Source organism: Pelmatolapia mariae, linkage group LG23, assembly GCF_036321145.2.
Source record: "Pelmatolapia mariae isolate MD_Pm_ZW linkage group LG23, Pm_UMD_F_2, whole genome shotgun sequence".
NCBI lineage: Eukaryota > Metazoa > Chordata > Actinopteri > Cichliformes > Cichlidae > Pelmatolapia > Pelmatolapia mariae.
In genome coordinates, this window is record NC_086246.1 from 45,762,033 (window position 1) to 45,777,577 (window position 15,545).

General features: G+C 39.2%; 4 protein-coding genes across 6 annotated transcripts; 2 read left to right on the plus strand and 2 right to left on the minus strand.

The window, feature by feature from the left end:
• Nucleotides 1-354: 354 nt before the first annotated feature.
• nr2c2ap (nuclear receptor 2C2-associated protein) lies at nt 355-4,841 on the plus strand. Its single transcript, XM_063465924.1, has 5 exons — nt 355-427; nt 574-664; nt 3,953-4,058; nt 4,175-4,242; nt 4,707-4,841. Exons 1-5 carry the CDS (start codon nt 390-392, stop codon nt 4,827-4,829), a joined length of 426 nt encoding a protein of 141 aa, XP_063321994.1. The 5' UTR covers nt 355-389; the 3' UTR covers nt 4,830-4,841.
• Nucleotides 4,842-5,315: 474 nt separating this feature from the next.
• On the minus strand, nt 5,316-9,368 carry rfxank (regulatory factor X-associated ankyrin-containing protein). 2 transcript variants are annotated; one of them, XM_063465923.1, is made up of 9 exons: nt 9,210-9,368; nt 7,352-7,456; nt 7,128-7,226; nt 6,965-7,030; nt 6,751-6,851; nt 5,876-6,001; nt 5,680-5,746; nt 5,514-5,594; nt 5,316-5,425 (listed from the first exon to the last, which is right to left on the minus strand). In XM_063465923.1, exons 2-9 carry the CDS (start codon nt 7,449-7,451, stop codon nt 5,373-5,375), a joined length of 693 nt encoding a protein of 230 aa, XP_063321993.1. In that variant the 5' UTR covers nt 7,452-7,456; nt 9,210-9,368; the 3' UTR covers nt 5,316-5,372. The 2 variants fall into 2 exon arrangements, with proteins under 2 accessions (XP_063321993.1, XP_063321992.1); XM_063465922.1 differs by lacking the exon at nt 9,210-9,368 and adding an exon at nt 7,536-7,774.
• Nucleotides 7,823-13,148, plus strand: borcs8 (BLOC-1 related complex subunit 8). Of its 2 annotated transcripts, XM_063465925.2 has the most exons (6): nt 7,823-7,957; nt 8,188-8,300; nt 9,922-9,986; nt 10,082-10,189; nt 11,309-11,396; nt 12,702-13,148. In XM_063465925.2, the coding sequence occupies exons 1-5, from the start codon at nt 7,921-7,923 to the stop codon at nt 11,376-11,378; spliced, it is 393 nt and encodes a 130-aa protein (XP_063321995.1). In that variant the 5' UTR covers nt 7,823-7,920; the 3' UTR covers nt 11,379-11,396; nt 12,702-13,148. The 2 variants fall into 2 exon arrangements, with proteins under 2 accessions (XP_063321995.1, XP_063321996.1); XM_063465926.2 differs by lacking the exon at nt 11,309-11,396.
• tmem221 (transmembrane protein 221) lies at nt 11,472-15,257 on the minus strand. Its single transcript, XM_063465921.1, has 3 exons — nt 14,842-15,257; nt 13,193-13,278; nt 11,472-12,529 (listed from the first exon to the last, which is right to left on the minus strand). Exons 1-3 carry the CDS (start codon nt 15,141-15,143, stop codon nt 11,988-11,990), a joined length of 930 nt encoding a protein of 309 aa, XP_063321991.1. The 5' UTR covers nt 15,144-15,257; the 3' UTR covers nt 11,472-11,987.
• Nucleotides 15,258-15,545: the final 288 nt, after the last annotated feature.

The window sequence follows — 15,545 nt, forward strand, 5'->3', positions numbered from 1 at the left end:
TCGGTTTGCTGATCAATGCCCCCCGTCCCAATCGATTCTCATTTCTCTGACCTTTTGCGTCTCGCCTGGGAGGACAGCAACGAGACCTGGGGGGACAAAAAAGAAGATGAAGAGCAGTGCAGCCTCTCACAGGCCACGAAGACCGGGATCAACTTTATTTTTTTCTGCGTTTAATTATTAATTATGAGCTCCCGGGACCTCAGATGAAGATTAAGAGACTTAACCTCCAGCTCCGTATAGCGAAAGACTGTCGTCTAAATATTTTTGACGGAGCGAGACTTCCACCTGGTGGCAGGAAAGAAAAGCGGTCATGCCAGAACGTCACAGTCGTAAAAACAACACAGCGAGGTTCCAGCGCTTTACGGCACGTTGTGATTTGAAGTTTTGACATGGCTTCCTCGTTGCTTTGCAGCGAAACACAAAGCAGGTAGAGAAAAAGCAAAACCAGAGAATGAAATGAGAGAAATGTACTCACCAGTGCATAGATAATGTACTTGGCTGTTGTACGTGTTTGGACGGCAGTCTGTTATCGATCCTTGAGTCGTGAATGTTGTGTTTCTATTCTCATTTCAGAGTGAGTTCAGTGCTAAACAGAGATGTTAAGCAGTATGGAAAGAAGTACATGTTTGACTGCAATGAGGAGACATGCTGGAACTCAGACCAGGTAAATATAAATATAGCAATAAACCCGTTCCTCACAACTTATTGCTAAAACTGTTACCAGAAACCTAAAGAAAGGTTAGTTTAGTCTGCCCTTTAGTTTTGAGTTGCTGGAAGACTGTGTAAGATGTAGATACAAACAAAATGCAATGCTTTGCAAAGTTCACAGTTCTATATCTTATTTTCTATAGAACAGAAAAACACCAGATGTTTAAACCGAAACCCTATTTTACTGTTTCATTAAGAATAATAGCTCATTTTTAATTTGGTGACAGCAACATGTCTCTAAAAAGCTGGGCCAAATGTAAGTGGTACTTCAAAAAAAAAAAAAAAAAAAAGAACATGAAACTAGTTAATTGGCAACAGGTCACTAACATGGCTAGCTATAAAAACAGCATCTTAGAGAGGACGTTTCTCAGAAGTAAAGATGGACAAATAATCATCTATATGTTGTGGAACAATTAATTTCAGAGACTAGTGTGAATATATGGTCATCATCTACAGTACATAATGTCATCGAAAAATTCCGAGAATCAGGGAAAATGTCAAGGAGTATAAGGCCAAAAATCATTATTGGATGCCCTTGGTCTTTGGGCTCTCAGGTGGCGTTGCATTAAATGCAGACATGATTCTGTCATGGAAATAACTGTATGGGCTCAGAAATCACTGTGCAAACAACTTCATCATGTAATCCACAAATACAGGTTAAAGCTTGATCATGCAAAGAAGCAGCCATATGTGAACACTATCCACATAACTGCCATCTTCTCTGAGCCAGAGCTCAAAATATGGGTTTATGTCACATGATTATTTTCTCAAGACTGGACTTCTGCAATTCTCTCCCCTGGCATTAATGAAAAGTTAAACTCTCACCTTCAACATGCTCAGAATTTTAAGATTTTACTGATTACTTTCCAAGCTTTCCTGGGTCTGTCCTCAAGCTACATAGCAGAGCTATTGACCCCATATAAGCCTGCTCGCAGCTTGTGATCCTCAGGTGGGGCCCTACAGGCTGCTTTGAAAATCAAGATTTAAATTGAAAAGGTGACTGTTTTTTGCCATCAGGGCCATTTCGACTTTAGAATGACCTGCCTGAGAAAATTATGTTTATAGACTTGCTTTTAAGTGATTCTATTATGCGTTTTATCTCTGGTCTTTCATTCATTTTATTCATGTTTTATGCCTTTGTGTTTCTGAGTGTATGTCTGTCTACCCTTATAGTTTTATAATTATAATAACATTATTATTATTATTATTATTATTGATAATGATAATAATAAGAAGAAGAACAAGATCAGACCAATTTAACAAAGAGGGCAAAACATTTTACCAGATCTTGCACGGGTCATCTAGTACTCATCATGTAGTACAGTTAGTAACTGTACTACAACTAACTAACTGTACTACATGATCTGCACAGTGGTATGATACTGGTTAAAATTGATAAGCTATCCCCAGTTGTTTATATTTTGCTTGGAAAATGGGGGGACAAGGGGCAGGGATTTATTAAAATATGTGCAAACATAAATACAAATGCAGGCAAAAACAGCCTGCACTCTCTGATTGAAGTTTTTTAGTTTTCCAGGAATTCTCCAGGTTTCAAGGATATCCAAAGTTGTGTAGTAGTGTTTTTTGGGGATCATTGTCATGCAGAGAAATGCAGGGTGGATCAAAATCTGATCTGACGATACGTTTTTGTGTTTATAATTCCATCAAGTTTAACAAGACCCCAAATCCACTGGGAGGATTGCACACAGCATGGATGAGTGTAGACACTCACTGTAGTAACTCTCTCCTGACTTTTGTCATACATTTTAAATTCATTGCTTAGAAGACCCGTTGCCAAGGATTTTTTTTCTCTTTCTGATAAGGGTTAGGCGAAAAGCAAATGGATCTCTCAGGTCCATGCAGACTGGAAGGTCGAGGTCTTTGCTGGATTTTTTTCCTATTGAAGATTTGACTTTCAGATACTTTTGGCCTGCCATAAATGGCTCTTTAGGTCTGTGGCTTCTTATTTTGTCCTCCACTTGTTCAGTTTCCCCAACATTTTGATACACTGCACACCATGCTGAGATATGCTAATTTTTTAACTAATAGTATGTGTGTAGATTCTCAGTCATCCAGATCATATTTGTTTTTGGAGTTAAAAAAGAAAGCAATCGGACTTTAAGTTTATTGAAGACATTTCACCTCTCATCAAGAGCTTTCTTTAGTTTTAAAATGAAAGGGTGGAGAGTCCCTGGTATTTAAATCCTAGTAGTAGTTGTCCCTTAGGAGGTGGTCGTTGACCCACTGTTATTCATGTGCATCATCACATGAGCAAAGGTGCGAAAAAAAAGGCATGGGTCATTACCGCCAGAAGTTTTGGGTGAAACCACTGTGAGACCTTTCCCCACCCTTTCATGTGAGAAGGGATCTCAAGGCTATATTGCAGATGACTGACAGCTGGTGTCATAAGCCACCACCTCTGTTCAGTGATGGTTTGTTTACAGTGGACATAAATGGGCTCTTGTACTTCTTTCAAACAATCTGGCTTCTTGGTCAAAATCATGAACATTGTGTTTTATTGTGTTAACTCATTATTGTGGTAAGTAAAAATCCCAGTGATTTAGTGATCATTAAAACTTGTTCAGAATTTGGCAACTTGATGATGATTCATCTTATAAATTATGACACACACTGCTCTCCCCTACATAACCTGTCTTTATAGATTATGTGTATTGTAATTGGTATCAGCAGTACTGGTCCTATACTTACTTGGTAACCGATCGATACCAAATTTTGTGTTGCACAGCATTATTTCCAATTCAGCACACTTAACATAATTACAAAATGATCATTTTTATCTTGACTTTTGATGAATTTCCCAACTTTCTATGTTCTTATATTTCTTATTTAAATGCTTTTGTCTATAAAATGATTAAATGCCCACTTTGTCAATACATGTTGTGTTTTGTGTAGGAAAAAGCCCAAAGCATGTTGAATTTATAGTAAAAAAAAAAAAAAGACACCAAGACACTCTTGTAAAAAAGATTCAGATCTCAAGTTATTTTTTTTCTGGTTAAATAAAGGTTATTAATAATTATAATCTGCTTACACGTACAGCATTGTGGACCCCAGGAAGGATAGTTGTTGCTGTGGCCACAGTTAGTGGGGATCTGATTAAAGAACGACTAAGTTCCCATACTCTTGGCGACAGAGACAGTTATTCTCGGCATCCTGTTTTTCACAGGCAAATGGATGTTATTCTGTACACATCTCAGTGTCATTATGAGTATTATTTTTCTGACAGGGTGAATGTCAGTGGGTGTCCCTGGAGTTCCCCAACTCTGTCAGAGTGTCAGAGTTAAAGGTCCAATTCCAGGGAGGATTCTCGGCAAAAACGTGCAGACTGGAAGGTAAATCCTGAAGATAATATAAAAAAAAAAGACTTCCTGATTAAAATGTTTCACTTCAAATTCAAGCAGGAATAATGAGATAATGTAAATTACTTTTCCACTTGTGCTTTCTGCAGGTTGCCTAAAAGATAAAGACTTCACAGTGCTCAGCCATTTTTACCCAGAGGATAACAACTCTCTTCAGATATCCTTTTTCTCACTATACTGAATTTTCACAAGGAGATTTGATTGCATATGGGGCTTCTGCTGCACAACTTAGACCAATCTTTTCCTTAAATTATCAGTAAAGTGGGGAGCCATTGTTCTTTTCTATACTCCAAATTAGCAGTTACTGCTGAAGTAGCTATAAATGTTATATTTAACTATTTAATTTGTGCAAAAAATATTGTTCACAGCCACTGATACTGTATGCCATTAAAAATATTTAAGCTCAGCTTAATCTATCAAGTAGTTGATGGTGTTCCTTTAATTAAACGTAATTCTGTTATAAAACATCAGTCTTGGTGCATGCCAACAACAGCTCAAAGCTGTACCTGTCACTACAGGAGCATGGTGCGTTTCCTGCTTCATAAAAAGCATTGGATAATATTTTCCTGGACATGCTTTTCGTCATTAATACGCTTATCTTGTTCTTAACTCCACACCCACAGCTTTCCCATACAGGAGGCCCCTGTAGTGGACAAAGTAAAAATAATGTTTGAGAATAGTGCTGACTTTTTTGGGAGAATTATTGTTTATTCCTTGGATGTCCTGGGGGAAAAAGCCTCCTGACCATTTTTCAGTCCTCTCATGAGAGAGAGGAAGTGACCCCTGAGTGAAAGTACAGGATGTAGGATGGTGTGGTGGCACTTGGGAAACATGTCATCTGTGTTGCCACCTCATGAACTCTTGTGAATGTGGCCTTTTTTGGTATGAAAGCTTCGATGACCTGTCATACAGTGACCCTTTGCACATTTTGATTGTGCACTTGTAATCTGCTTTTTATACCTTTACTGTGCCTTCAAAATTAAAGCGCCATTCCAGTATGAAAATAATTTATTAGAATTTTTTTTTTTTGGTCATTCTTCAGCCAAGCAAAATAATTCAGCTGCACAACTGTCACATTTCAGTCCTTGTTTGTAAAACGTTTTGAACATTGCAATGCATATAAATGGAATAAACAGGTTAAAAATCGCTGTTTATCTGGTAAATGTTTGTGTATGCAATGATCCGTTATGACCTTAGCTTGTGACAGACATTTTTGTGAAAACTAACGAAGGTTTAAGATCAGCTGACTGTCACACTGGCAACTCCATTAATGTATTTTAATAAGTGTCATGTTGATGGCTTGTAGAGTTTCAAGATGTGGTCCTCCAACACTTTCTGGACTATAGGAGAAAGGAAGTAAAAATCTTACCTTAGCAATACATTTTTATCTTAGTTTTTCAAAAAAGAAAATGTGCATTGTATACCTACTTTTCTTATGCCCAAGGGCAACTGCCAGCGCCATTGGACTGTACCCAGAGTCAGACTCTATGGTCATATCTGCTCCTCTGGCTAAATTAAAGAGCGACAGGAAATTAGTGACGCAATTTAAAAAAAATTTCTAGAATATATAATAACTTAAAGACATGCACTGTACCTAGCAATGCCTCTACACATTTGATATGGTTCCCTCGTACAGCATAAAGAAGAGGAGTTCCACCATTCTGAGAATAATATACAGTGTGCAGTAAAATAAAAATGTTAAAAATATAGTCAGAGCATTTGTATTTAGATTTCTTGCTCCTTAAAAATGATGGATTTTATGATGGAAAGACATAAATTCATAACTATACCCAGTCATAAGTGTTAATGTCCACTCCATGTCTGAGGAGGGCTTCAACGATGTCCACATATCCTCCAGAGCTGGCCAGTGTCAGGGCGCTTTCTCGCTCCCTCGCAATTGTTTTGGGGTCTGCACCCTGGAAGGAAAAAAAATGCATTAACAATAAAGCACGATACCATTTCTTCTTTTGGCTGTTCCCTTTAAGGAAATCTTAACCTGTCCCTAACGGCCATCCCTCTGCATGTTGTCCCTCACTACATCCATGAACCTCCTCTGAGGTGGTCGTCTTTTCTTCCTGCCTGGCAGCTCCATATTCAACATCGTTGTCCAATATATCCACTATCCCTCCTCTGCACATGTCTAAACTATATAAGTCTTCACCCTCTAATTTTGTCTTTAACAAAGTTAGAGAGGTAAGGCTGAAAGACAATATGATTCATTTTGAGATTTGAAAACAGTGACCATTTTTGTTAACACTTTTTATCATCAGTATGATAATTTGGCTTCTAACGGACACATTTTAGAATAAGTTCATTTTCTTTCTAATTAATAAAAGTTTTTTTTTTTAAAACCACTGCCTCTCATTCATCTTCTTATTCACATGTCATCAGTCTGTTGCAGCGAGAAATACATCCTATATATGGCCAATCTAGAGTCATTAATTAACCAAACATGCATGTTTTTGGCCTGGGAGGGAAGCTGGAGTACCCAGAAAAAACCCACGCAGACATATGGAGAATATACAAACGCCTTGCAAAAATACTCCAGGACCCTCTTGCTGTGAAGCAACAGCACTAACACCACACCATTGGGCCGCCCAGCTGCCCTTCAGTAACTTATAACTTTTGTGTTCTTAAGTAACTATTCGCACGCCTTATTTCTAACCTTTTCCAAGAGAAAGTCCACCACTGCTTTCTCTCCAAATGCTGCTGCCCACATGAGGGGTGTAAAGCCTCGCTCATCCTGACTGCTAAGCAATGAGCTGTCTGTGAGACAAAACAAAAAGAAAGAAAGAAAAAAGGATTGGAGTCCTCAGGTAGGATATTTGTTTAGTTTTATACTGGTAATAAAAAAAAAAAGCTTGTTAGAGATTTCTCACCTTTGCTCAGGTGTGCAGCTACTTGTGAAACCTCACCTTGAGCTGCCAGCTGATGTATGGACAGAGCTGATGGGGGTAGAAAAATCTCAATAAATGAACATGGTAAAAAATAAAATAAGTACAAATGTTTCCCTAACACCTGAGTATCTTTATCAGATCTTACAGTCTAATGTTGCCGGGCGTACTGTAACCTCATTCCCACGCTGTTTGTTGGTGAGAGTGGTGGAGTGTTTGAACAAATCATCATCCACCTCCATGCTCTCTAGAGATATAATCAGATGAACCACAGCCATGTGAGTGGAAGCAAGACATTTACTGTTCAACTGATTATAGCAAGAACCTAGAAATCAGGCGAATTCAGCTGTTACACAGAGCAGGATAAAGTACCATTGGCTTTTTCATCTCCTGATAGGGAGGGACATGCATTAGCGTTAGATGGCTGAACACGTTGGCCATCTGCAGCCTCATCATCACCTCTGCCCTCCATGATCGCTGCAATAAAAACAAATAATCTGGTTTAGCCATGCAGAAAAAGTTTTTTAAAAATTAGGCAGTTCGTAAAGCCACTCACCACATTTAGCCTTCCAGTCTAATTGCGCTAACTTCCTTTAAGGAAAACTGAAAGTAAATAAGTTCATATCACATAATGGATCCTGCTAGTCTTCGATGTGTTCCGATAGTACATTAGCCGTCGTTCAGCTGATTAGCTACTTAATAATCCCGTTATTTTCAAAACGGGCACTGAAAACACGTTTGATTCAGCCCGTGTAACGTATCACCGCATCTGGCACAATTTCAAGGGAGAAATGTTTTCTTTATTTTTTCACAGCCCATATTTCTATCCGGAATATTGTCGTGTGACACACTACAACAATAATACGGAAGAGGTGGGAATCAGGTGACACCACTCGCGTACAGCTGAGTTGTAGTTCTGACAGTAAAAACCAGACTGCATTATGGAGGACCAGGAGATGCAACTGAAAGTCAGAAGGGGTAAAAATAAATAAATTAGCAAAAAATAAACTCGCGTGCAGCATAGCTCATTGTTGCCTTGATCCACTGCTGCCCCCTCGAAGCTGTTAGCTTCACCTAGCCACTAAGCTAATGCATTTCCAGTATAGAGTCGCAGTGCTATGATTTTGGCTGTTTTCATCATTTTGTTTTAGCTTTCAAACACATGCCATGTGTTTTATGCAATTGTCTTCACTTCGTTTACACTACAGTGACTGACAAGTTCACGGAGAGCATGTACGTCCTGGCTAACGAGCCGTCGGTGGCTCTCTACAGGCTGCAGGAGCACGTCAGGAGGTCGTTGCCAGAACTAGTCCAGCACAAGGTATCGTTTATCCTCTCGGTGACATCGCATTGACTCTGCTTGTAACACATCTAAGTGAATGAAGGGGAAACGACCTCTGCCAGGAAACTTTATGTTTGGAAACAAGCGGCAGTCTTTACTGAAAAACCTAACTGACGACGTCAACAGATCAGATGTCGGGGTGTTTACGTTCTTTTCTCAGGAAGAAAAAAAAATGGCATTTGTATTTAGTCATTAAAGGCTGAATAACACCCGATTTTGAAACGTATTCTTTGGGATAAGTGATATTCTTTAGGTATATACCCTCACCAGACACTTTATTAGGTATACCAGGTTATTACAGGTTGGACCCCTCTTTTATTTGCACCTGCACAATTAAATATTCATTTCCAAATTTACTATCTACCCTTTTTTACTGAAGCCTCAGAGGCCTTTCTGTGAAACTGTCACCCACTTTGATAATGAAGAAAGCCTGTCACAGTGACTTGCATTGCAAAATATATTGTCCCGTAAATAACAAATTAAAGAATGTTTTCATATATGTAAAAAGTAAAGCTGCAAAGAGTAAAGGTAGTGAAGGTGGCTGAGTGTAAATACCTCGGGCCAACTATCCAAAGCAATGGACAGTGCACAAGAGAGTTGTAGAAGAGGGTTGAGATGAGTGTCATGGATGATTTGTGGCAAAGAATAGCAGCAAAAGTGAAAGGGTACTAAGTACTACTATGTTGTATGGTTTGGATATGGTGGCAGTGACAAAAAGGCAGATATTAAGATTTTTACTGAGAGGATTAGAAATGAGTAGATCCGAGAAACAACTCAGGTTGAGCAATTCAGGAAGCAAGGATGAAATGGATGGATGTGTGTAGCGGATAGAGAGTGAATATACTGAACAATGGGTATTGAATATGGAAAGAAGTAAAAGAGGAAGACCTCAGAGGTGGTTCGTGGATGTCGTGAAGGAGGACATGCAGGGGGTTGGTGTGACAGGAGTATGGTAGCGATATGGTGCAATGGAGGCAGGTGATCATCTATGCCAACCCTTAAAGGGAGAAGCTGGGGAAAAAAAGAAAATTATACATCAAAAGACTGTGTTATTTCATTGATATAATTCTAATATAATAACATAATAATCCAAATAAACTATTTTAAAGCTAGGTGAACCTTTAAAATACCCTATATAAATTCTTGGCCTAGGTGTTGCTGTGTTGTGTGCGATCAGAAATAACAGTAGAACATATTTTTCTTTTAATTTTAAATGCATTTAAAAACAAGCACTGTGTCTCAGACTTGTTTTGTTCATGACTTGGATACATACTTAGATTCATGGAAAAAATGTAACTGGCATTGCTTCAGTTAAAACTGAGTAATATTTATTTTGTGTTGTTGGTAAAACATATCCTTTGTTCTGCTCTTTTTCCTGGAAAAACATGTTGATGATATGAACAGTTTCCCATAATGTTTTGATGTATGCTCAATAACCCAGGTAAGAAAATCCCAGAGAGCTGACAGAACCAACTTTCTGGGAGTTTACTGTAATGAAACACAAACCTCACATGTATCATAATGTCATTACTCGCTCGCTCTCTCTCTCACTCTCTCTCTCCTTCTACTGAATTTTTAATGGGTTTCATTTCTCGCACAGACAGATATGCAGAGCTGGGAGGAACAAAGTCAAGGAGCCATCTACACTGTAGAGTACGCATGCAGGTGAGATCACACATATTTAAAAGCTTTCATAAAAGTAGCTCACCATCCACCTGCCCTGACTGTTAACACTTGTATTGATCTGCTGGCTTTTGCAGTGCCGTGAAGAGCATGAACAACAGCAGCTTATATTTCAAAAACATTGACAGTCTTCTCCGTCAAGCCATCAGCATGAAGGAACAGATTAATAATTCTCAAGGGCGCAGGTAGGAGGCGGCAGTGAATGTGTTCACTGAGACATGGTGGTGAAAAAGCACAACGTTGTTTTGATCACACTGAATGCTACAAAGTGGCTTTAATCTTCTCGTTAGTAGCAGTTTTCCCTCTCATTTTTTAGTTGTGCTTTACCTCTAGAAACATGTTACATGGACATAACCTGACTCAATCTATTTTTTTGTTTCAAATTCAGAAACTTTTATTCAAATGCAGAGCCTATAAGGGACAGGAAAGCTTGACTAGTTATGACAGCCATTATCATACACACCTTTGCTAAAATGCAGATCTGTATAATATGCTTTTTATCATCTTTATCACTCAAATATCTAGGTAATATAACAAAGTTTTTTGCTTTGTCTTATGCTTATGTCAGTATGCACTTCTCACATTTTTTAAAATGCGAGATAGTCACTGAACAATTATTGTTATCAGTACTTAATGTAAATACGTAAAGCCACAAAAATTATAGAATATTACTTTTTTGATAAGCTCTCCAACGTCCTTAAGGCTATAAAAAATATACTTGTGGGTCTTTATATGTTCACATTTTTACTCCCTCAATATCTAAAGGATCATTCTTTTTACGTATTTGGGGTGACCATGGCTCTGGTGGTAGAGCTGGTGTCAGATGATTAGCTACAAAATGGAAAGGTGGTGGATCCATCCACGGCTCCTACAGTGTGTTAGTTAAAAGCACTTAAGTAAAAATAAAAGCACTGTATGAATATGTGTGTGGTTGGGTGATGAGACTTGGAGTAGAAAGCACTTTCAGTGTTCAAATTGAACTGTAAGGTACTATGCAAGTGCCAGTCCATTTACAATTTACGTTATGTTTTTGCACTACATCATACCGTTCATCATTTGTTTTTGTTTTTATTTATTTTTTTATTTTTATTTATTTTATTGTATCCTTCATCTAATGTAATATATCATTTAATATATTGCTTTTCATTAAAGTTTGTTTCTCCTGTAACTTCAAAATCGTAATCCAGACATTTCTGAATACTTTGTAGTTACTAGAAGCGTCATACTTTCTGTTTGATTTGTCTGTGTTGTTTTTTATTTTATTTTCCACCTTTTTTCCCTCCCACACTGACAACTGCATGCAGCTTAAATGATGTGAGTCCCTGTCCCAGCCCCATTGTCACTGCTCCACATGCCCCATCCACTTCCTCATGACAGACAGAGGTGTCCAAGGTTAGTAGTTCCTTCAGACGTTACATTATTAGTATCTGAAATGAGCAAAATTAGCTTTTCAGATAACAGGCTTGTGTGTTCAAAAAGTTCTTATTTGAATTATATATACTTCTAGAATCAATTTATTTAATATTTATGTGAAATAATTTTACAAAGCACATAACAAAACACCTCTGCACATTGTGCACATATTTGGCAAAAAGCAGCTATATACAGCAGAATAAAATATTTACATGATTATAATATGAGCAATAAATTCATCAGCTTGATATATGGATGGCATTGGTGTGCATAATTTAGAAATTTAGATCAAATTCATTAACGTGAAGCACTACATTTTTTTTCCCCACCAGGTTAATAATACTTTTGTAACCTGTGTTGGAGAAATGGAGAAAAAAGTTGCTAAAGATACTTTTTTTTTTTTTCTTCCTTCTTCTTTCTTCTTTTGTCTGCGGTCATTCTGGATAAACTTGTCGAATGTTGACAGTCTTACATCTGCACTGAAATTTCACTTACTGTTGTCCCCATATAGTACTTGTAGGTCATTAGTCTTTTCTAGCCACTGATACAAACTGCTAATCGTATTTTATGTCACACGAGAGTAGAGTCTTTTGCACAAATCCCTGACTTTCGTGCAAGGACACTCCTCATCTCATTGTTGACCCCATTCCAGGGTTTAACCTGGGCCTGTAGCAAACCAGATTCAGTAGACAGTGTCCTGTGCATTCGGGGATAGCTGCCACCACTGCTGTAAGCATCTTTTTCACTAGAGTGGCCCTGTGAACCTCCTGTAGGGGAGTACTGCTGCTGCAGATATTGTTCTCGCTGTCTCGGGTCGCCACATTGAGTGAAGGCGATCTGATGCTGGAGGTGAGACTGGCTGCGAAGGATCCGCGGTTTGTCCACTCCAATTTTCAACTCGCAGGGCCGAGAAACTGGTGCGCTGCTACTTCCGTGGTCGTTACGATACAGGGTGTCAAGATGGTCGCTGTGATAGTGCTTCCCAGTATGGGAAGCTTTAACAAGAGCGTGTATTACAGCCACCAGCAGGATCAGGATCCCAGAGGAAAGTACACAAGCACTTGCGATTCCAGTCTCCATCTCAAATATTAGGAGCATAAAAATGGACATGGCTGCCAAGAAAGAGAGTAGCAGGGAAAAAAATTAGAATTTGTATGTGCAGAAACACCAAGTGCTTTTCTCTGTAATCAGCTAACAAGTTGCACCTCTACTGGGCCAAATAACTTAAAGCAGAACACAATAAGTGTTACAGTTTATATTACAGTTTCCTATGTTTGTCTGCAGGAAAAGGACAATGGACTCAGGCATGCTGAAGGAGGTGGGAGAAAAGCACAGCTCTGGGATGTGATGCGACTTCCTAAGTTGGTGGAGTTGCCTTTAAAGTCTTGCCCTGCTACCTGTTGACTGTGGCTGAAGTGGGTTCAGAAGGGCAACACCTCCTCATCACAATAGAGTGGCTGCCTACACTGACACCCCCGCCACCCCCCGTACAAGCCTCTCAGTGGAACAGAGCATACCAGCGCTGCTAGGTCCAGCATTAAAAACACTTAAGTCATGGCTGCTCAAAGAATGCATTGTTCTCTTGGACTCACTGGTCGGTTCAGGGAGAGAGCAGCACTGCTGTTTTGCCACTGCTGTTGAAAGTCCACTGCACAGCCAATGTTTTTAAAATTAGTTCTTTTTTTATGTGTTTGTTCTGTTTAACATTTTGCCAGATGGTACAACATATGCTTATACAAAAATACAGATACTTTTTTTTTTTTGCTCAGGCTTACCTATTAAATAGACGGAAACCCCCAGACAGAAGAGTCCAATAGCCACATGTCGTACAGCTCTGCTGTCCAGAAGGAACCAATCTGCTCTGTTGAAAGAAATCAGATCTGTTTAGTGCACAAGTACATTGCATTACTTAAAATAACAACAATATATTTTGTTTTGTTTTTGATATCTTCATTTTCTTTGCTATATAATAAAGTAATAACTTTTTGTCTTGCATGTTTAGGGCTATTTGTTTATTGTTTATTTTTATAAATGCTTGGTCATTTGTGCCATGGATTCAAAATTTCTAGGAATGTCTCCATTGTCAGTAGGGAGGTGCTGTGGTATGCCGTTAGATTTGTAAACCGACGTGGGAAAGGGCCAGCTAGAGGCTGTGTGTTGGGTACATAATGAGAGGAAATCCATTGTTTAGCTGGGATTCATAAAGGGTTAGAGAGGTGGGGGTGGGTGGGGGACCAACAGCACTGCAATGTGGGCCTCTGCACTCTTGCACAGGACACCCATTTTATCCTTTTGAAACTATGTTTTCTTTGCACGAAACCTAATTGGTACATTTACTATTCAAGATAGGACTGTGGTTTGCAGGGTTAACAATTGAAAAACATGTGGGCACAAGGAGAAGTGTGACATGAGCACCTCGACAGTGCACTATCCTCAAAATAGGAACCCATATAGGATGTTGTGCAAAGCAGCAGTCTCATAATAAGTTACCGCACCTGAAATGTTAAGCTTTTTGAAGCAGCTGATCTTAATTCCATACTTAGAGTAAGTGTAGTGCTTTGCGTCTTATTAAAATATATGTCGTCATGTTAGTTTTACACTTTGCATGTGTAAAGGAGAATGAAAGTAAAAGCTGAAATAAACTGCAGCCTCAAAACCTTGGACAAAGTTAAACTGAGATCTCTTACACCCTGCAAAAAACAAAGAGGAAAATGAAGTTTAGTCATGGTGTGTTGTATAGTATTGGATTTATTTGGCATGCATTTAAGGGTTTTTTTGTTTTTCGTTTTTTACTCTTATTGCCATTTATTTAGTAACAAATCAGAGACAGGACTCTCTTCTAGACACTCTAAACCCACCGGCACAATGTACATTTCAAATTCCTTTAATTTTAAATATGTTCATAATGTGTATTTTGTAAAATAGTGAGATTGTCTATTATTTAATTCACTTAATGTACAGAATTCACCTGCTTGCTGCAAACATGCTACTACTGAACTTTCACCTAATGTATATATTATATATAATGTTCCCCCCCCCCCCCCTTTTGCCGAAGTCGAGGAGCGTGTCAGGTTACATTTCACTGTGTGTTATACTTGTATAACTATGCATGTGACGAATAAAGAACCTTGAACTCTGAACCTTGCTTTGCGAGCAGTACTCGACTACTTTAACAAGGCCTAGGGGTGAGGGGGCAAAAAACGCGCAGTGCTGCTTCAGAGGTCGCCTTTCTGGGTAAATAGTGGTTTTCTTAACTGTCAAAGGTGTGTCACAACTGACCGGAACTGCCTGTTTGAAAAAAACGGATCGAGATTAGGAAGAAAAAAAATGGAAATGAGCACAGTGTCTTTGAGTGCTACCACAGCTGCAGGTGCTGTCTAACAGGTGGTCGAAAAGAAATGCCTTAACGCGCAAGAACAAATACCTTTCTGTATCCTGTTCTCCTCTGCAGACCTCGGTTGAAAAATAGCTGTGGAGGAGACACACAACCACAGAGCTCAAGTTGAGAGTGAGGGACAGAGCGGAGAGCACTGTGGCCACTGGCAGCAGGACGGCCCAGACATGAGCGGGTATGACCGAGGAGGTGGACGGGGGTGATTCCTTCACCGCCGTCTGCTGTGACTGCAGCTGGAAAATCAAAATCACCGATAAAACCGACATGATGGCCGATAAAATCCCCAGTAAAGACAGAACAATTAAAGACCGCTGGCTGTACTTTTGCGTCATGTTTATCTTTAAACGTTGGTGGTCAGATTTCTCCTGGAAAAGGGGGAAAAGGGTTTCTCGGTTCTTAGCTCTTAAACACAATCCCCCAGCGATCCTAAAGTCCAGAAAAGTGCGCTTGCATTGCGGTGTGAGGATAAAAAACGCCTTTCTTTGCACTTCGGCAATAGTTTGCCTGTTGTGTTTCGTGGAGTGCTCCGCAGTCCGGTCTGAGCATGTGATGGGCTTTAAATCCCCAGATTAAAAAGTTCGCAACAACAATGGACTTTTTTTCCCTCTTGGATCAACAGAAACAATGCCTCGACGTGCTCAAGGGAGACGCCGAGCTCACTAAATAAAGACAAAACACCCCGAGAGAGTAAAGACATATTTCCTGTTATCCCATTATTAACCATTAAAACAGGT